The 21,374-nt window shown below is 43.3% G+C and overlaps 1 protein-coding gene across 1 annotated transcript in view; it reads left to right on the top strand.

Moving 5' to 3' along the window:
• The window catches only part of kcng2 (potassium voltage-gated channel, subfamily G, member 2), a gene marked incomplete at both ends in the record, with an annotated part of 30,315 nt that extends 9,181 nt beyond the window's left edge, over positions 1-21,134 (top strand). Inside the window, one exon of the mRNA XM_080734987.1 lies at positions 20,307-21,134. Within this exon, the coding sequence (XP_080591113.1) occupies positions 20,307-21,134 (828 nt within the window). The remainder of the gene's footprint in view (positions 1-20,306) is intronic.
• Between the last annotated feature and the right edge of the window lie 240 nt (positions 21,135-21,374).

Genomic DNA, 21,374 nt, shown 5'->3' with positions numbered 1-21,374 from the left:
ACGATATGTACAGTATCCTAATACAGGAGTCACGGTGTGATACATAATTACACATCCCTGATACAGGAGTTACGATGTGAGAGGTATCCTGATACAGGAGTTAAGGTGCCATATTGCCTTGGCTGATATGATGCTCATGACGAAAATGCCACAAGATACAGCCAAAGAAATCTTCTACGTAGGAGCTCACTTCTGTCTCCCTCTACACTGAATAGGAGCTTCTGTAAATGCCTAAATTGTGATGTTCCATCCTAAGGCTTCGTGTCCTGCATTTTCCTAATTTGCAGTAATGTTGATGAGCTCAACAATTAAGTACTGCTGCTAAACACTTGAATGGATCTCAGCTCAACTTGCATTTCCAGTTCTAATTACACTGGGTCTTTCGGTTCACTCACCCACACATCCTTCTCTTATGTGGCAACAACATCCATTAGCGGGAGGCTTTAAGAGCCAAGCATTAACATACTTCCTTTCAGAATGGCTCCATTTAAACTAATGAAATTACGTTTTCAACAGATACCCATTTCTACACTTTAATACATATACTGTGTGCTATTAATGTTCTGGAGACGTTATTGAATGAACATAACCAATTGAATGTTCTCATCAGGGAAGGCAGCCAAGACTGTATCCTCCCACGTACAACTTGCAATGCAAATTGCATACAACTCCAAACAAAAAATTATGTGACAGCCAGCACCCTCATAAACCAAGGCAAACCACACTTTGGGATTTTTGCTCAAACATGTTAATGTGGACCAAGAACATGTCTGCGAAATGTAATATAAATGAGGGGCCCTATTTTCCAACAAGTCATCTAAGGCGGCGTTCAGACGACGCCGTTTCCACGAGAAATACTAAATGAAATGTCAGATATGCCTTCCGTTCAGACGACAACAGCATTTTCGGGGGTTGGGAACGCAAGATAGTAAATCTGAATTTTTTTAGTGAAAATCCGTTAACTTTTACTTAGCCAAAAGCAAGTGTCAAAATATCATAAAAACTGTTGAAAATGGGGAACGTATGAAGTTGGAGGGGGTACAGCATTGTGTAAACAGAGCTATGTCACATTGCGTCGTTCGTTATATATACTGTACTTGTTACACAGTATACAGCATACAGGAAAAAGGCTTTTTTAAACAAATAGCAGCAATATTTTGCAGTCGCTTAGGGACAAATAGCAGCATTAGCAGCAATAGCAGCATAAACACAAGGTAGTTACTAGAACAGCGGCGAGAACGACAACAACCCTACCCCGACTGCTTTGAAAACCAATAATGTCACCGCTCCAGTATGAAGAACTGCCCTAAAGACTTTGGATTGGTTCTGCAATGCAGTCTTATTTTTTTACTCCACTGTGTCCACATTGTCCTCATGAGACTTCAGTGACTTGTGAGATTAGGCTACTAAAGGTGGCTCTTCACTGCACCGTCGGCACCTTGTCGGCAAGAGACACATATTATTACTATTTACAAAAGCAGCTTCTTATAATCTGAGTTCATCAGGGAGTATAAAAAGCTATTATGGAGCTATGAAACCTATCTTTTGGAGCTGTCAGGTATATGGGCCAGAGTTCATTGAGTTCCTGTCACAAAGGCTTGGATGTGAAAAGGGCAACTACAGGAATAGATTTGCAATGCTATCTCTGTTACTGTGGTACCGTATATAGTTCAGGTATTGAGTCTTGAGTTGAATAAACTTTATTTCCACATGAATATTAAAGCTCAAGGAGACTAAAATTCAGAAAACTTTTGAATTGATGTGAAAACATATATCTTACAAAACAAAACAAAAAGCCAAAACGTGAAAGAATACACTCAGTAGTTTACATCTCTGCCAACACTGTGCAACTGTCAAGCTAATAATGACATTGATTATATATTTACCCAGTGGTGCATAGTAACTAACTACTTTTACTCAATTACTGTACTTAACACCTTCTAAGCCACGGGGAGCCCCTTAATGTTAAAACCGTACTATATCGCACATCCCCCCAGGGACTCTCAGCCACGTCGTACATTCCCGGACTTTGTCTTTAAAACCGGAATAAAAGCTTTTGATCCGAAAATCGGCGATCGTCTAACCTTCCCTAGTCACCACTCGTGCACTGATAGCTCATGCAGACCGTGCATGAAGCAGAGGTGATGTCAGCGCCTCTCCTTCTCCAAGGCTACTCCCAGCCATCCGTTTGCTGTCTGCACACTCGAGCTCCTACAGCAGCCATGCTTGGGGCTATATGCTAGCGAAACTTTTCAGTTCTGTTCTTCAGTCACACATGGACTATTTGCGGGGACATTTACGTGAAAGGATCGCGCACGCGAAACGCACGGGGACATCGACGATCGGCCAAAACCCCCATTCTATCCCAACGGAAATCGAGAAAATCATGGTGAGTTACTGGCCTGGGGGGGAAAAAAAAAGAAAAAACAGCGGCGCTGTTCAAGATGGAGGGGCTGCGGGGTCATGTTTATAAACATAATATTATGTCTCAGATCACAATACAATAATAGAAATGTCACGGCTAATCTACCAACCACCATTCTATTTCGGACGTCAAGGTGTTAAGTACAATTTTGAAGTACTTTTACTTTACTTGAGTAGTTCCATTTTTCATACTCAGAACAAAGTAAATATATTGTACTTTTTACTACATGCTCTCCATTGCTCTGGGATGTTGACCCTAAAGAATCCTCCACCTTCTTTACCTCTACTCCCTGTAACCTCACTGTTCCACATGGGTTCCTCTCTTTCACACACGTTATGTATTCTGTCTTGCTGCTAACTTTCACTCCTCAACCTTTCCAGGGCATATCTCCACCTCTCTAGATTTTCCTCAAAGTAATTAATACAATCATAATCATCTAAGCCAATTAAATCTCCCTTAATAGCCTTTTATCACGTCGGCATGTCTGCTTCAGGGATCAGATGTGTATCAACTAAAAAACCTTTCACTCTCTCGCGCGCGCACACACACACACACACACACACACACACACACACACACACACACACACACACACACACACACACACACACAGTATTTCCGATTTTATGTTCCCTCTTCAACACTCAGGATTACTGGGGGATTAAACTAGCGTCAATTTCTGCATTTTTCACCCCTCGGAAAGTTGGAATTTGGATCGCCTCACTCTCCGAGTCCTCGTACAGATATCTTTCCAAACTGTGGCCTCCTGTGACCACCCTTCTCCCCATGAGGGCCAGGGCAGAGCTGTAGATCTGAACACTGCAAAGCCCTGCTCCCCCCTTAGAGCCCTCTACAATCCATCCTAATCCACGTTCATAAATCCCAGCCCTTCCCTTCCCAGCCACCGCCATACATCAGTAATGATGAATGTGCAGCTAGGGCTCAGAGTGTAAGGAGTGACGGAAGAGAAACGAGCAGCGGCGAAGTAGGCAGAACTTTGTGTGAGCCATTGTCTTATTGACAGACTTGACACCAGGAGATCATCATTCACATGTCGCTGCGTTCCTCTGTCTTTTGCATGTAGCCGTTTATGATTCCGGAGATGTTCAATCACTCAACTTGTTAACTGCAGATTTGTGCTCGAATTCTTTTCTTTTTATTCTGTTGTTTCGACTACGGCCGAGGCCTCCCCCCTGTGCCTGTGGTGATGGTAGAATCGTAGTCTAAATATCCCAGTCAGGGTTCACTGTCAGTGGTTTCTAAAGGCGTGTGATTAACTTGAAGGCCATAGCGGTGATGGCAAACTGCCCCAAGCTGTTGCCAATCCTGTTCTGTACAGTAATTACCCCACCCCTGTGGAGTGGTGAGGACACCCTACTGAGCAGAACACGAAGATGCTCTTTGCGTTCGTATGATTCAACATTCACAACATCTCACGTATCCATCTGTGAGATGAGAAGTGAGACAAGAGAGAATTAATTGGAGTGAGAGAATTAAAGGGGACTCTACCAAATAGTTAACGTTATTAATATCATTATGTTGTGAGGAGAATGCAAAAAAAATGAAAATATCTAACACTTCCCAGTGTATGATGGTCAGGAGCTTGTGCTGGAAAGAACACCACAGCCTATAAAACCCAATGAAACGTGACATTTCTACAAAGGCTGGTGGTCATTTCTTTTAGCATGTACTCTCAGCACCAGAGAACACATTGGGACTGGGAGGTATTCTGTGAGTTCTTACACTACAATACAATATGCGAGGCCCTTGTTAAGTGTGCCTGCCATGCAATGGCGAAACACTTATTGTATGGCTCTATAGCACAGAGGAAAAACTTTGCCTTGAGAACCCAAGGTTGGCGGTTCAAGACCAGTGAAAAGTATTTTCTGTCTTTCACTGTCTGTCTTGTATGTCATGACTTTTGAATAAAGATTTATTTAAAGAAGAAATATTTAAAAAAAACTTGACCAAGTTGAAAAAAAATCTCAATTTCTTTTTGGAAATGGCTCAGCGTGCCTGCATGCAGTAGTGTTGTGCTGCCCCCTCCAACAAAGAGCCAAACCTAATAAATAGATATTGACAAAGCTACCAGGCTAGTTATAACAATGTTGAAAAAGTATACAACAAAAATACGGCAATTAATATTAATGATTTAAAACATTTTAAATCATTGCAGATTCTTTCAAGCTGCCAAAGGAAAGGGTGACTGATAAAAAATGTATAATTTCAGTTTGGAAATTCAACCGAGACTTTTATAGTGTCAGTGTGACTCTCTCTCTGTCTCTCTCTCTCTCTCTCAGACTCTCTCTCTCTCACACACACACACACACACACTCACACGCACGCACGCGCGCGCGCACACACACACACACACACACACACACACACACACACACACACACACACACACACACACACACACACACACACACAAAGCTTTGATCCTCAGGAAGCCCTCATGTACAGTAAGACGTGAGGTTTCAGACATTAAAGTCCTGGTTGGCTTCAATCTACTCTCTCTCTCTCTCTCTCTCTCTCTCTCTCTCTCTCTCTCCCTCTCTCTCTCTCTCTCTCTCTCTCTCTCTCTCTCTCCCTCCCTTCCAGCGATTGTCTCTCTGCCATTTTCTTCTGGCTGGATCCATACATAGGCCTACTGTAATTGGCTTGGGAAACTAGAATGTCAGAATGTCTTTTTGGAAATAAACGTTATATGTTGTATGTTTTGGAAGAGGATCAGAATTAACCATGTTAACACTGGAATCCAAATTTGGGGCAAAGATTTTTTTGATTGATTGAAGAATTTATTAGAAGATTGAAATAGAACAAGTACAGTTTCATGACAGTACAAATCACTGGTACAAGGTCAACTAAAAGGAGATCCTAGAAAGCCGAGGCTTATTTCCACAGGAACCACACTTAGTCCGAGCGTTTCAGGCAAACATTGTGCACTTTATGAAAGAAGCATGAAATTTGGCACACAGTTAGAACATGCCATATGGAACATTTTTGGCTATAGGGGCATCGCAGATTTGTCTTGGGAAACGTGTGGGAGCCAATCAAAGTTGCTCTCATAGACTTTACTATAGAGTAAAATAATACAAAAAATAAATATGCTTTAAGTAGCATGTGAGGGGTCAAACTAGGTGTTATTCGGGATTCTGAATCTAATGCAAGCATTTGTTTTGCACGAAAAACATTCCTTTCCGAGAAACGGCCGCCACAAAACTTTGAAAAGTGATGACTCATCACTAAACCATAGTTTTATGGGGTCCGTTTGACGTTTTTAGCCCAAGGAATGTTTTTCCTGCAAAACAAATGTTTGCATTGGATTCAGAATCCCCCAAAACACCTAGTTTGACCCCTTACATGCTACTTAAAGCATATGTATTTTTTGTATTATTTTACTCTATAGTAAGGTCTATGAGAGCCCAACTTTAATTGGCTCCCACAAGTTTCCCAAGACAAATCTGCGATGCCCCTATAGCCAAAAATGTTCCATATGGCATGTGTCATAAAGTGCACGATTACATCAAAATACTGCCCGAAACGCCTGGACTAACTTTAAGTATCTCATATAACATTGAAAGACAGACGGATAGAACATAGTACTTTATCTAGGATAATATCAATTTCAAAAGCAGAAAAAGCACGTAAATACAAAGGCAGAAAAAAGGGTGGGTGTTTCAACCGTCACTTGAAATACGTAATTATTTGTAAACTAAAACACGTACTTATTGAACTGGTAAGGGACACTCTTCATGTTCATGTTGAACAGCTCATATACCTTATATTATATGTATAATATATAATATGTTAGTATATATGTTATCCCTGTACTTGGACAGCTTTTTTCTGACAGAGCTCTCGTTGCCATGTGACGTCGTGATGTTCTCCCCATAATATGAATGCTGGGGTTCAAATGGTTAATTTAATATAAAACAAAAACTGTTTCTATACAGTGAAATTGTATCTTTTTCTGGGCATCCCATATTTCTCAGGGATGTCCAGTCATTAATTTCGTTAGAATTGCAGGTAGTTCGCAACCCTACCGACACCAGGGTCTTCTCAATGGAAGAGAGAGTTGGGAGTCCACTGCTGATGTACAGTACTGGTTTTATATTTTATTAACATAGTGTCCGCACCATACAGATTGTTTCAAATGACGTTTTCGTCATGAAAATAAGAACCGGACTGCAGCTTTTAAAGTGATGTGTGCCTGAGTTGTTGATTGTGGACTTCGACTAAGATCAAAATGAACAGAATCCTCCTGTGTTCTTGTAAACACTCACTTTGAGCTCACTGGAAACTATTTCTGACCACTGATAGAAAAAGGAAATGTTCCTCCACTCCATCTGAACAAATGTTGAAATGATTGGCTTTTTCTGAAAGGGTTTGGACTGCGATCAGGAGCACGCAGCGCCACATTCTCTGGCTGTCATACTGTGGTTTATTTCCAGAAAATGATTTTTTTTTTCTTTTTCTTTTTCTAGCAAGATGACAGAGCTCTCATTTGCAATTATTTCTCGGGGAAAAGTGACTGCTAGGGTTGCAAACTACCTGGAATTCAAACAAGAGACACCCAGAAAAAATACGGTGAGAAAAATCTCACCGTATTTGTACCGTCAGGTCGCAGTTACTATCAAAACCTCCACCGGCTGTCAGTCTGTCTGTTCGTCACGTCACACTTTTCCCCCACTCCGCCACCGTTGCCCCTATCTTCCCCCATCTTCTAGTGCCACCATGAGGCCGTTTCTTGCAAACCACATTTTGGTTCCTACACATTTAAATAAGGCCTTTTACAGTCTTGTTTCAGTTGGAAGTCCTTGGCACTCAATTTACAGACATGGCAATAGTAACAAAACATAATTCATTGCACTTGTTAAAAAATAAATAAAACATAACTTTAAAGTAAACAAATACCTCAAAAGCGTACTTGAGCACAGTACTTGAGTAAATGTACTTGTTTACTTGTGTACTTAACACCACTGACTAATGCACTAATGCAGTCCCTTGATCTAAAAACCCACAGGATACCCGACTGCACTCTCCGTTGTCTTTGAGCGTAATGAGATTGTTGTTTTTGCCGAGAGGGATAGTTGTTCTGTGGGAGCTGGGAAACGCCTCGAAACCCAATAAACTGGAAGGTAGAGCAACTGTCACATCCACTCTCCTTCTCCATGTAGAGCCTAGAGGAGAACATAATGAGAGTGGGTAAATAAACTGAAAAAATCCTTAGCAGAAAGCGTGGGAGAACTTTAGGCAAGCCAAGTTTGTGTAGCACATTTAAATGACAAGGCAAATCCAAAATCCAAATAATTAAGACGTTAACCATTTAAAGGAGTAGTTCACCCCTGAAAATACGTATTTTCTATCAATTACACACCCCATGAAGCCTTTCATTTCATAGAGATTCTTTTTTCTTGCATTTCTAAGCCGGAGACTCCAGTAAAGGGCCGTTTATAGTTCCATACGTTTGATTTTGTGTACGTTTTGGGTGAGAGAGCACATACGTTAATTATGTCGGAATGCATAGTTCCTCTACATTATGTGTGGGCCGAACCGCCCTCCACTCCAATTCCATTCCCGTTGGGACCGCCCGCCTGTATTGCACCTCGCAGCACACGAGAGCAGAGCTGCAGAACAGAGCGATTCGAAACGCAAGTGAGACGGATTTTGGCTGAATGAACCACACTCACTGAGTAGCCCCGGACGTTGAAGAACGGCATCTTTCCACTCTTTTTGCAGAGGAAGTTATTTTCCTCACTACTGCCCCCACGGTTGACAAAAGTTCGCAAAACTTGTCAACCATTTGCATGAGTTTTTTTTTTCCTCCGGGTGTTTCGCCTTGATGGGACTCACTTTTCTCCGGGTGTTTCGTCTTGATGGGACTCACCTTTATCCAGGTGTTTTGCCTTGATTTTGGAGCTCACTTTTTGGGGTGTTTTTTTGGTATTTTGGGACTCACTTTTCTCTGGGTGTTTCGCCTTGATGGGACTCACTTTTTTCCAGGTGTTTCGTCTTGATCTTGGGACTCACTTTTTGGGGGATTTTGGGACTCACTTTTCTCCAGGTGTTTCGCCTTCATGGAACTCACTTTTCTCCGGGTGTTTCGCCTTGATGGGACTCCCTTTTTTCTAGGTGTTTCGCCTTGATGGGACTCACTTTTCTCCGGGTGTTTCGCCTTGATGGAACTCACTTCTTTCCCGGTGTTTCGCCTTGATTTTGGGACTCACTTTTTTGGGAATTTTGTGACTCACTTTTCTCCGGGTGTTTCACCTTGATGGGACTCACTTTTTTCCAGGTGTTTCGCCTTGATTTTGGGACTCACTTTTGGGGATTTTGGGACTCACTTTTCTCCGGTGTTTCGCCTTGATGGGACTCACTTTAGAGATGAAACCACAAGCCAGTAGGCTGCGTTTAAATATGTATTAGTTGTCCCAGGAAACAGGCTAACTCGTTATGCCCTGACACCAATGATTTGCAACATCATGAAACCATCATGGCAGTTGCAAGGAGTTGCTTTGGTGCGGTTGACCTTAGAACAGTGTTGTTGCAAGGAGTTCCATGTAAGAAATCTCAATCCTCCTACATTGCTGTTTTACTTTGACATTTTCATGGGTAAAGTACAAAATAATTACTCAAAAGCACCTGATGTTTTTTAGGTTGGAGATGGTGTAGTGGTCTAAAGATTAGACTTTAGATTCAGAGGTTCTGTGTTCAAAACCCAGTCATCCTACTAATTGCTGCTCTAACACGATAAGTGCTCAAAAGCGCCAGAACATGTTTACAGTGAGAGGTGGCCTAATGGTCTAATGCTTAGACTCTCAGCTAAGAGGTTCCATGTTCAAATCCCACTCAACCTACAGTCCATCTCTGGAGTGCATTGACCTTTTTAAGGCTAAAATTGTCTCAATTTTCTCAAATTCTTCCAGTGTTCTCAAGGCCTTCTCAAGGCATATAGGTAAAAAAAAAAAATCTGTAAAAGTTCTGTTGGACAGAGTTCTTTCAGATATAACCCCCCCACCTTTAGCTCTCAGGAAACAGGGGGAGGGACACCAATCCACGATGGTCCCCCGTGTACCTTGGGCATGGGACTTGAACCTGTCTGAAACCTGCCTGTAACAGGGACAACCAATCAAGCGACCATACCATTGAGCCAAGGCACCTTTGGGCCCTCAACAGGTATCTCCTGGTGCTTTTGAGTTGTTCTCTTCTATTTTAGCCTTGAAAAGGTCAAAGCACTACAGGAATGGATTTGAACATGTGACCTCTGCATTCAGAGTCTGATGTTTAAACCACTACACCATCTCCCACAACAGACTTTACCTGGTGCTTTGAATAGTTCTTTTGTATTTTAACCTTGAAAAGCAACAACAATGATCTGTACGAGAACTCTGATTTTTAGACCACTAGATGCATTTTCTAGTGCAGGGGTCCTCAAATACAAATCTTGAAGGTCCAGAAATATTTTTTTGAAACAGGTCCGGGTCCGGAAAAAAAAGGCGAAGGCGAAATAAGGCGGATACATTTATACAGTATGTACTGTATGTATATGTTTATTATAATCATTAGAATTGTTTATTTTAATTATTATTATTATTATTATTTGAAACTTTGGAAATCTCAGTTGGAACTGTTACCCCTGCTACCCGATGCTGGATAAGCGGTTGAAGATGGATGGATGGATGAATGGATAATTATTTATGCATGTAGAGTAGGCTACATTATTTACATTTATTGTGTAGCAATAAAACACTGGCTTATAGTTTAATTATTGGAAACTAAAGAGCATAAATGCAATATTAGGCTTGTCGTTCAGAATGGAAAATAAAGTGGAACTTAGCGTGAGGGGGAGAGGATTACTTGACATTCAGTTGACACACGTACTGCACAAGCCATACTGTGCTGATTGCCTATGTCAAATGGCCAGTCAAATCAGGGTCAACGAGTCATAGTTATTAACCTAACACAGCCTAGGATAGCTGGCAATAATATGCGAATGCGACGACACATCACATTGTTAAAGACGCATGATCACGCATCGCGAGTTTCGCGACCATTTCTCGTCTAATGCAAGCAGTTGGAGCCTTACATCGTGGATATTAATGTGTTGCTGTTGTCCTCTCCAATTGAACAGCCAAAGGTAGAAGATCTCTAAGTTATTAATCCAGTGGGAGCAATGGTTTCCAAGAGGTTTTAGCAACTCTTTCAGGCAGCGAGCGGCATGAGTGTGTGGAGAGGGGAGGGGAGGGGAGGGGAGGAGGGAGCAGCATGGAGAGCAGACTGAGTCGGAGGGAAGGAAAACCTTTGATCTACAAGCCCACAGCACGTTGCACCCGCGACGCTTTGTGGGCTTGCAAATTGGCGTAGGGGTGTGTCTTGTGAGCCTGTGTATGTGTTTGAGCGAATGAGCACATACACACCCACGCACACACAAACAAACACACATCACACACAGTCCGTCCGATCGTCAGATACAACTGTGCAGAGATTTCTCAGAAATGTGCCGCGGTCCGGACAGAGGTGCGCCTGGGTCCGGACATGGACCGCGGTCCGCCTATTGAGGACCCCTGTTCTAGTGCTTTTGACTAACTCTTTTGTATTTTAACCTTGAAAGAAATGTAAAAGTAAAATAGCAACATAGGAGGAATGAGATTTGAACACAGAAGCTCTGCACCGGGAGTGAAATGTCTAGACCACTACACCATCTCTCAACGTAGATGGCTCCTGGTGCTTTTAAGTAATTATTTTGTATTTTAAGCTTTTCAAGGTTCAAATACAAAAGGATTACTCAAGAGAGATGGAGTAGTGGTCTAAAGATCAGACTCTCATTGCTGATGTTCCATGTACAAATCTCAATCCTCCTACATTGCTGTTTTACTTTGACATTTCCATGGGGTAAAGTACAAAATAATTACTCAAAAGTACCTGACATTTTGTAGGTTGGAGCTGGTGTAGTGGTCTAAAGATTAGACTTTAGATGCAGAGGTTCTGTGTTCAAAACCCAGTCACCCTACTAATTGCTGCTCTAACACTTGGATCTTTTCAAGGTTAAAATACACGATAAGTGCTCAAAAGCGCCAGAACACATTTACAGTGAGAGGTGGCCTAATGGTCTAATGCCTAGACTCTCAGCTAAGAGGTTCCATGTTCAAATCCCACTCAACCTACAGTCCATATCTGGAGTACATTGACCTTTTTAAGGCTAAAATTGTCTCAATTTTCTCAAATTCTTCAAGTGCTCTCAAGGCATGTAGGTAAGAATTTCTTTCTGTAAAAGTTCTGTTGGACAGGGTTCTTTCAGATATAACCCCCCACCTTTAGCTCTCAGGAAACAGGGGGAGGGACACCCCTCCACAATGGTCCTCCGTGTACCTTGGGCATGGGACTTGAACCTGTCTGAAACCTGCCTGTAACAGGGACAACCGATCAAGCGACCATACCATTGAGCCAAGGCACCTTTGGGCCCTCAACAGGTATCTCCTGGTGCTTTTGAGTTGTTCTCTTCTATTTTAGCCATGAAAAGGTCAAAGCACTACAGGAATGGATTTGAACATGTGACCTCTGCATTCAGAGTCTGATGTTTAAACCACTACACCATCTCCCACAGCAGACTTTATATGGTGCTTTGAATACTTCTTTTGTATTTTAACCTTGAAAAGCAACAACAATGATCTGTACGAGAACTCTGATTTTTAGACCACTAGATGCATTTTCTAGTGCTTTTGACTAACTCTTTTGTATTTTAACCTTGAAAGAAATGTAAAAGTAAAACAGCAACATAGGAGGAGTGAGACTTGAACACCGAAGCACTGCACCGGGAGTCAAATGTCTAGACCACTACACCATCTCCCACAGCAGACTTTATATGGTGCTTTTGAATACTTCTTTTGTATTTTAACCTTGAAAAGTAACAATGATCTGTAAGAGAACTCGGATTTGAAACTGAGACCTCTGAACTGAGGGTCTGATCTTTAGACCACTAGATTCATTTTCCAGTGCTTTTGACTTACTCTTTTATATTTTAACCTTGAAAGAAATGTTAAAATAAAAGAGCAACATAGGAGGAGTGAGATTTGAACGCACGCACGCACGCACGCACGCACGCACGCACGCACGCACGCACGCACGCACACACACACACACACACACACACACACACTCACGTACACTCACAGACATTTTAATTCTTTATATGAATCCAGAAATTACAATGAATGACAGGGATGCTAATGTAATAGGGTTGATGTAACAGGGTTGACTCTAATGTAACAGGGTTGACTCTAATGTAACAGGGTTGACTCTAATGTAACAGGGTTGACTGTAATGTAACAGGGTTGATCTAACAGGGTTGACACTAATGTAACAGGGTTGACTCTAATGTAACAGGGTTGACACTAATGTAACAGGGTTGACACTAATGTAAGAGGGTTGACACTAATGTAACAGGGTTGATGTAACAGGGTTGATGTAACAGGGTTGACTCTAATGTAACAGGGTTGACTCTAATGTAACAGGGTTGATGTAACAGGGTTGACTATAATGTAACAGGGTTGACACTAATGTAACAGGGTTGACTCTAATGTAACAGGGTTGATGTAACAGGGTTGACTCTAATGTAACAGGGTTGATGTAACAGGGTTGACTCTAATGTAACAGGGTTGATGTAACAGGGTTGACTCTAATGTAACAGGGTTGACAAGGTAGACCATCTATCAGAGGTATTAACTTTATTCCTAGTAGGACTCGGATTAGAACATGGATCCTTTGAACTAAGAGTCCAATCACCAGTCCGCTAAAGCATATGCCAATACAGTTCTTTTGTATTTTAATGTTGAAAATGTTCGTGTGCCCATGGATTCTTGGGACATGAAAAGTGTGCCCATGCAGAAAAAAGGTTGAGAAACACTAGGCAACAACACTAATGATTAAAAAACCTGTTAGCTCTTACCTATCCACTTCGTGCCTTGTGGCACATAAGGCCTTCACAGAGTGCTCCCACTCTTAACACATGGAGTCCAATCACCAGTCCGCTAAAGCATATGCCAATACAGTTCTTTTGTATTTTAATGTTGAAAATGTATTACAGCAATGTGGGAGGACTGAGATTTGAACATGGGACCTCTGCACTGACAGTCAGATCTTTATACAACTACACCATCTCTCACACAGGGTTGTCATTCACGGGTAGTTCATGCGTACGTACGTTTTAATCAGTTTTAACCCATTCTGGCCAGGAACACATTTTGCTGTTTGGGAGGCTGCTTACAGTACATGTACAGTATGTAGCAACATATTTGTTTTGTAGGCTAATTTCTGATTTAGCCCTATTCTATAGGTTAGGCCTAAATGGGTTTAATACGTCGGGTTGGGTGTTGTCCGCTAGCCTACGTACAGGGAGAAAGACACCAAACAGACCAAACGGAAGAAATCACTCTCCCCCTCTGCGAGTGTGGTTGTCGTTTTTGCATTTTCCCATTCAAGCCAATGGGGTTGCTGCATAAAGGTGACCTCACCGACTTTATGGAGTCATTTTTAGCTAATGAGGAAGCAGCAGAAACTTTTTGGTCAATAAAGGTGACACCACCGAGAATGCTGGTTCCTCATTGGCTAACAATGACTCCATAAAGTTAGTTGGAACAGAATAATAGTGTGTTGCCCTAATAGGCAACAATACTAATGATCAAAAACCTGTTAGCTCTTACCTATCCACTTCGTGCCTTGTGGCACATAAGGCCCTCACAGAGTGGGAGCGCCACTCTTAATGGTCAGCCGCTGCAGTGCTCACTTCAGAGTTCAGACCATGATTTCCATCGTGCTTCTTTCCTTTTTTCTTTCTCAACAGTACGCCTCCGGGTGGTCTTTGGTCTTCCTTTTCCCTTCTGGCGGATGATTAAAAAACACTTCAGTAAAAGAGAGCGGCAAACAGACAGCTCTTCAGCTTTCATGTAAAAGAACAAGTTGTTTAGCAGACCTGCCCTTTTCTGGGAGTTTGCTCTGGATTTGTGGTGCATAACAACTCTGCACAACTTAGCAGACTCTCAGTAAATGTCATGAACCCTCAAATGACAACAAGGTAAAGGTGGGCAAAAAAAAGAGAACAATGTAGTGCTTCAAAGAATCTAGGACACCAGGGAAACATCAAACCAGATGCAGATGTGAACTAGAACTGCACTCTTTCGAGGTGCCAACTTGCGTCTTGTGCACAAGTATGGCCTACTTGTGCGCCAGCAGAGCACGCCATGAGGTGCGCTCACCAGTGGCGATGCCAGTGACATCACCACTGGCATCACCATGCTGGTCCCTCATCGGCTGTTAATGATGACGTTGCCAGAAATGCTGGTCCCTGATTGGGCTATGGGCTTAAACACGGGCAGACACCGACATACATACGCTGACGAACGCAGTACTTGCACGGTCTGCTGGCGCAAGTAACAACTAATCAACAACATAATCTGTAGGCTATAGTACTAGCAGGACGCCTCAGGGCGACATTAGGTGCGTTTCCATAAAGCCGTTTAATGCGCATTAAGGCTTTTGCGCATAAATCTTTTTATGGAAACAGGGTTTCCATAAAAAAATCGAATAAACTTTCATTATTCGCAAAAACATTTATGCGCTTGGAGGAGGTGGATTTTGAGGTTTATCGAAAAAACTTAATGCGCACTAGTGAATGGAAACACTAAAGCGAATTATGTTTGAATTAAAATGCATTGAACCCGCGGGAAGGGCTGGTGGGGGTCGGCCACCTCTTGGTTAAGAGGCGGCCGAGTTACCAACACGTTCAAAGTTGTGCTCAAAAGTAAAACCATTCGTCATTATTATTCTCCATTCCGCGACGGCGTCGCGTGCACAGAACGGCCGAGAACCGCAGACCTCCAAGCTCACATCACATCCGCAACAAGCTGTGATGAGCTTGTACAGTACTGTATATCAGCTGTTATCGTGCTCAATGCTGTTGCGGTGTTGTGGAGTGGAGCGTCTTATCTTCTTCTTTGTTCTCTCTGTCTTATCATTTTTGGCTAAATGAGGGGCAGAACGATCTTGCAGACAGACTGACCATGTGCAGCATAGCCTGTTGTCCTCATTTCAAGTGAAATCCAAAAATCATGAAATTTGCAGATAGGAGGTTTTGTTCAATAATGTGTCTCACTTGACTGAAAAAATAGCGCCTGTCCGACTGCTCATTTCATGAACTATCTTCCAAGAATCGCATTTTATCAGTGAATGGAAACAGGCAAAATGCACATTTTCTTTTTTCGACTTGATAATTTGCTTCCTAATTCGAATAAGCTTTATGGAAACGCAACTAATGTCTTGGCAATCTGGCCAGTAATATATATCGGACCAGTTACCCGTATATGGAGACCCCTGGTATGGGCTTAATATTGATGACATCAGGGAACTCCATATATGGTCATAAAAGGGATTAGTTATTAGTATGGTTCTCCTCACAGTGATGTCAGAGCGTGATGTCAGAGCGGCAAACCCATTCTGTTAGAGTGGTTCCCCTGGCATCACAGTGATGTCAAAGCGTGATGTCAGAGCGGCAAACCCATAGACCGTAAAAAGTGTACACGTCCAGACGAACAGAGTCAGCAGCATGTGCCGTTACACATACTAAACTGCGACCTTCGGTCGCAATAACTAGCATCTATCAAAACAGCTAAGACATTATACAAGGATAGAGTTGTGCTAGTACACTAGAGCATTTTATTCAGTAATTAAAACCCATTAAAGCATCTGCGTCATTTTAGATTTTTATGTTGGCTACTCAAAAATATCAGATATGCCAACCCATTCTCACCCCCTTTGCTTCACCCCCCCGACGCCGTGTCTTTCTTTCCTTTTGGGAGTGACTATTGCGTCTAGGGTGCGACGGAGACGGAGAGTTTTTGGACGAGACAGAGTCTTAGTACGCATGCGCCGACATGTGTTTACTGGAATATTTTTCACTGACGGCCGTCACGGGGAATCGAACCCCGGTCCCTGGATTTGTATTTCCACGCTCTACCGACTGAGCTAACCAGAGTGACTGGGAAGTTACTTTTTTTTTGTGCTTTTACCTTTGACAAAACGTGGAATGCTAACGTAGTCCCTTCTTTGAGCCACATTCGGAGGCGGAAGCAGTCCCCTGGTCAAGATTTACTATTCTGTCCATAACGGCACGTAATTCGGTAACGCGGCTGAGTCGGCTCATGCGGCGTTCCCACCGCTCGTCGCGGCAACTCGGCTCGCTATCGCTCGCCTCGGTGGCGACTCACGGGGGTCATCGCCGCCTGAGACGGCGCCGCTCCGTCGTTTATAGTGGCGTGAACGGTAGCGACGGGTGGCTGGTAAACCAAGAAGCCTTCAGAGCGGTATCGAATCCCGCATCAGGAACTACTTTTTTTTCTTTCTTCTTAGACCACCCAATGCGTCTGTCCCTTGAGACATTAGGCAATCCGTCCGCGTCTATGGTGAGAAGCATTCGGTATTTAAGATCGCGTCAGTTGTATGACGCAATAGGGGTGAGAACCTGTTGGATATGCAGTATAAGCTCACAGTGCATCACTTCGTGCTGCTGATTTAGTACTGATATAGAAGGCATTTGTAAGTCTTAAAGGAGCTATAGTCAACTTTTTCATTGTAGGGCCGACACTTTGTTTACATCCTAGTCTATAGACTAGAATGTAAACAAAGTGTCGGTCTGACAATGGCCAAAATTATTATTTTATCATTATTTTACGCTTTTTGTGGTCATTTTTGAATAGAAACACATATATGAAGCTATATAGTATATATATATATATATATATATATATATATATATATATATATAATATTTTTTATTTTAGCATCCGTTTTTCAAGAAAAAGTTGACTATAGCTCCTTTAATGTGTTAATGATGCACTCACTATAAACCTGTACTGTACTATATGTACTGTATGTACTGTAGTCATGTGAACATGTGTTTGGGATCAGAGGTTGGGACTAGTTGTACTGTATGCTTATCTCCTCCTGGTGTGATGGGGTCAGAGTGCTGTGGACGGTGAAATGGATAATTGTCTGCTTTTAATGATCCTTGGTGGTTTCCTGTAGCCTGAGGTTTGTCAGTATTGAGATGGGCAGAGTGGGTGGAAAATGCACTCAACTAGAAGTCTTTTATGAGCGAAGAGAAATGCTATACTCTGTGGCCAGATTGCAGGAAAATGCTAATGTCACACATGCAGAGTGCAAGCTGACTACAGATTACCTGTTTCAGTCTAAACCACATTATGTCAAAGTCAAGGCCCGAGGGCCAGATCCGGCCCGCGAATGAATTATCTATGGCCCCCGGGATGATATTTAATTACTATTAGAACCGGCCCGCAGGTCGCAGCCGCACACAAAACAGCGTAACACAACATGCTAAATGTACAGATAAGGCCAGCCAACCACACCACATTTCATGCTTTCCTTAGACAGACAGCTGAAGCCAACCAATCACAAACCAAAAAGGGAATTAGATTGGATTTAGAATGGAGGATGTAAAACAGTGCTTTCATGTGTTGTGTAGGACTCGTGCCGTCCTCCACATCGAAGCAAAGCAACACAAGCAACGATGTACAGTTCAATGAGAAGAATGTAATTTCCCCATCAAAATAAATAAACTCTGCATGCTTACAATGCATTTCCGCGATCCGTGACAGACACATTGTGAGTTTTAAATAAACATTGAAACAGTCCGACCCTCGACTTGTAGCAAATTTAGTTTTTTGGCCCTCTGTGTATTTGACTTTGACATCCCTGGTCTAAACGAATACACTAAAAAGACAAATTTGAGTCGGCTGGCGACAATACAACCAAAAGCACACTATTATATGAAAATCTCAATATTCAAAATACGATAATAGCATTAATTTGAAAGTCCAATTTGGAAGGAAAAAAATCCCCTCAAACATCCACCTTTTAATTTTGTGGTTTTGGTAGGAAATCACTGTAGACACTGCCAGGCCAGAACTCACATTAGTTTTCAGAAGGCACAGCTGTTTTGATGTGGAGACCCAGCCAGGTTCCTAAAGTGAATTTAAATTGTATTTCCACTCTTGGCTCCTGTCAAAGGAACCTTTCTGCTGCTGCTGCTGTGACTAAATAATAGTAGAAAAATAAAATGAAAAATTCTTCCTGCAGAGAGCCTGCCGTCTCCAAGGACATGCTACTTTCCATCACAATGACTGATACCGTTGCAACTTTGTTGAAAAGTGCCTTTTCAACAAAGAAGGAATATAGCTATCCTCTACTTTCTGAGCGGTGCTCCTAGAAGCACTGTGTACAAATGGAACCAAATGGACTTCCAATTTTGAGAAGAAAAGTCTGAGAACCACGTGTCGTGCACTGCATTATGTAATGCAGGGGTCTTCAACGTTTTCAGGCCAAGGACCCCTTAGTTGAGAGAGAGATGAAGCAGGGACCCCCAAAACCTTTTTCATAGATTCCCTATGGTTTCATTGTTTGACAGCACAATCATCAGTGTATTTCGGATTCATGTAAATTTTTGTTTTCAGATATTTAACCACTTGAACCGGCAATACTTCATGAACTTGACCTTTCATTCTGTACTTGGTCTGCTCTTTTCTCCCTCTACACCAAACCTCTTTGCCAAAAATAGCCGATCTACAAGCTCACAACGCCTTGCAGCGCGAGGCGTTGTGAGCTTTTAGATCTGCTATTTTTGGCTAAAGTTCTCAGAATATGGACGCTAGGGTTCACGTGGTGAATACAAAAGGGGGGGGGGGGGGGGTAAACTAGTTTCTATCACACAAAGATTTGGAGGACCCCCTGTAGTAACTCTGAGGACCCCATAGGGGTCCCGGACCCCCTGTTGAAGACCCCTGATGTAATGTAAAAATACCCTACCACGCACGCAAGTGCACAGGGTAAATATTTATGACACTCATTGAATCAGCCCATGAAAATGGATCACCAAAAGTGAAAATATGGCCAGCAAGTGAATTAAAAAGACTCATAATATAATGTTACAGGCCTCTGCCCTTACTGCTTGCAGTAAGGAAATTCATTCCTTTCAATTACAGTAAGTTAATAAAAAAAAATGAAACCCAAGTTTGAAGTGAGCGGTGGTGTGTGTGTGTGTGTGTGTGTGTGTGTGTGTGTGTGTGTGTGTGTGTGTGTGTGTGTGCGTGCGTGCGTGCGTGCGTGCGTGCGTGCGTGAGTGTTCTTCTCCTCTCTCCAAAACAAAACACTGTGTGTGTGTGTGTGTGTGTGTGTGTGTGTGTGTGTGTGTGTGTGTGTGTGTTGGGGGGGGGGGGGGGTGCGCCCGTGTGTCTGAGAGTGTGAGCCATACTTGCTCACTCAGGCCACCACTGCTATTGCAGTTGATGCTCAGGGCAGGCTAGACTCAACAGCACCTCTCTGGTCACCCAGGGGTACTGAGGCTACACCAGAGGCTACATACAGACACACATACATACATACATACATACATACATACACGGATACACACACGGCCACGCTATGGAGACGGTGTGACCACCGCTCAAAAACATAAACAGCCTATGGTCTTTTGATTATTTGATCCTACTGATTAATTCTTCAAGATATTGTCACAGAAGCATTTTCTTCTTTCAGTTCTCAAACCGACATGAAAAACAAAGGTATCAGCTTTCCGGTTGTGAGATCAAAGGAATAGACTGTCACTTCCCACGCTCAAACTGTTGATCAAACAAGATAATGTGTTCTTGATTTCTGTGCGCTGTGCCTTTCTTAACATCCTTAATTAAATAAAAGGCATAATGGATAGTCCTTTCTTCTTCATATCAGTGAGCCACATACATAAATGTACTGTTGCTGTTGAATAATAGCAAAGTCTCTCTTTAATGAGTTTTTTTCTTTCTTTCTTCAGGGGGAGTGTTCCCAGAAGTGCTACAACATCTTCGTGTTGGAGACGGTGTGTGTGGGCTGGTTCTCCCTGGAGTTCCTGCTGCGCTTCATCCAGGCGCAGAGCAAGAGAAAGTTCCTGCGCACGCCGCTCAATCTCATCGACGTGGTGGCCATCTTGCCCTACTACATCACCCTTATCGTGGACTCCCTTTCTGGAGACAAGCCCAAGGGCTCTGAGAAAAACTACCTGGAGAAAGTGGGCCTGGTCCTGCGCGTGCTGCGGGCCCTGCGTATATTTTACGTGATGCGTCTGGCGCGCCACTCCCTGGGCCTGCAGACGCTGGGGCTGACGGTGAGGCGCTGCACGCGCGAGTTTGGCCTGCTGCTGCTCTTCCTGTGCGTGGCCATGGCCCTCTTCTCCCCGCTGGTGTTCCTGGCGGAGAGCGAGCTGGGCGCCAAGCAGGAGTTCACCAGCATCCCCGGCAGCTACTGGTGGGCGGTCATCTCCATGACCACGGTGGGCTACGGCGACATGGTGCCAAGGAGCATCCCCGGCCAGATGGTGGCTCTGACCAGCATCCTGAGCGGCATCCTGCTCATGGCGTTCCCCGTCACGTCGATCTTTCACACCTTCTCTCGCTCCTATCTGGAGCTGAAAGAGGAGCAGAGCCGGGCCCTGAGGCTCAAGATGGACTCCCAGGACAGCACCAAGTCCCAGAGCGAGGACTCACAGGACATGGACAGTTACCATGCCGGCACGGAGGCTGCCATCCTCGCGGCACAGCGGAGGAAATCAATGGCCATCGCCTCTCAGCGGGCCACCGAGATCAGAAAGCCAGCGCAAACTTAGCCACTCTGTGTGATTGTCTGTGTTCCAAGTGGCAGTCCTCGGAGGCTGCCCTCCCTGCACAACGCTGGGTCTTCAAAGTTGACACGCTAGAGGGTTTTTGAACAGGGATAAGAACGTCCCCTCTGGAGTTCTGGCCCGGGTTTCTTGTTTCGACCGCCCGTGGGGCTCTTGTGCACCAGAGCATGTCTGACTTTCATAGGTTTTATAGAAGGGCTGCAGATGTCTTTTTACAAAATGTGG

This window comes from Nannobrachium achirus (genome assembly GCF_963921795.1).
Source record: "Nannobrachium achirus genome assembly, chromosome: 10".
In the NCBI taxonomy this organism is placed as follows: Eukaryota; Metazoa; Chordata; class Actinopteri; order Myctophiformes; family Myctophidae; genus Nannobrachium; species Nannobrachium achirus.
The sequence above is the reverse complement of the archived record's forward strand: the minus strand, read 5'-3'. Positions and strand labels throughout refer to the sequence as shown.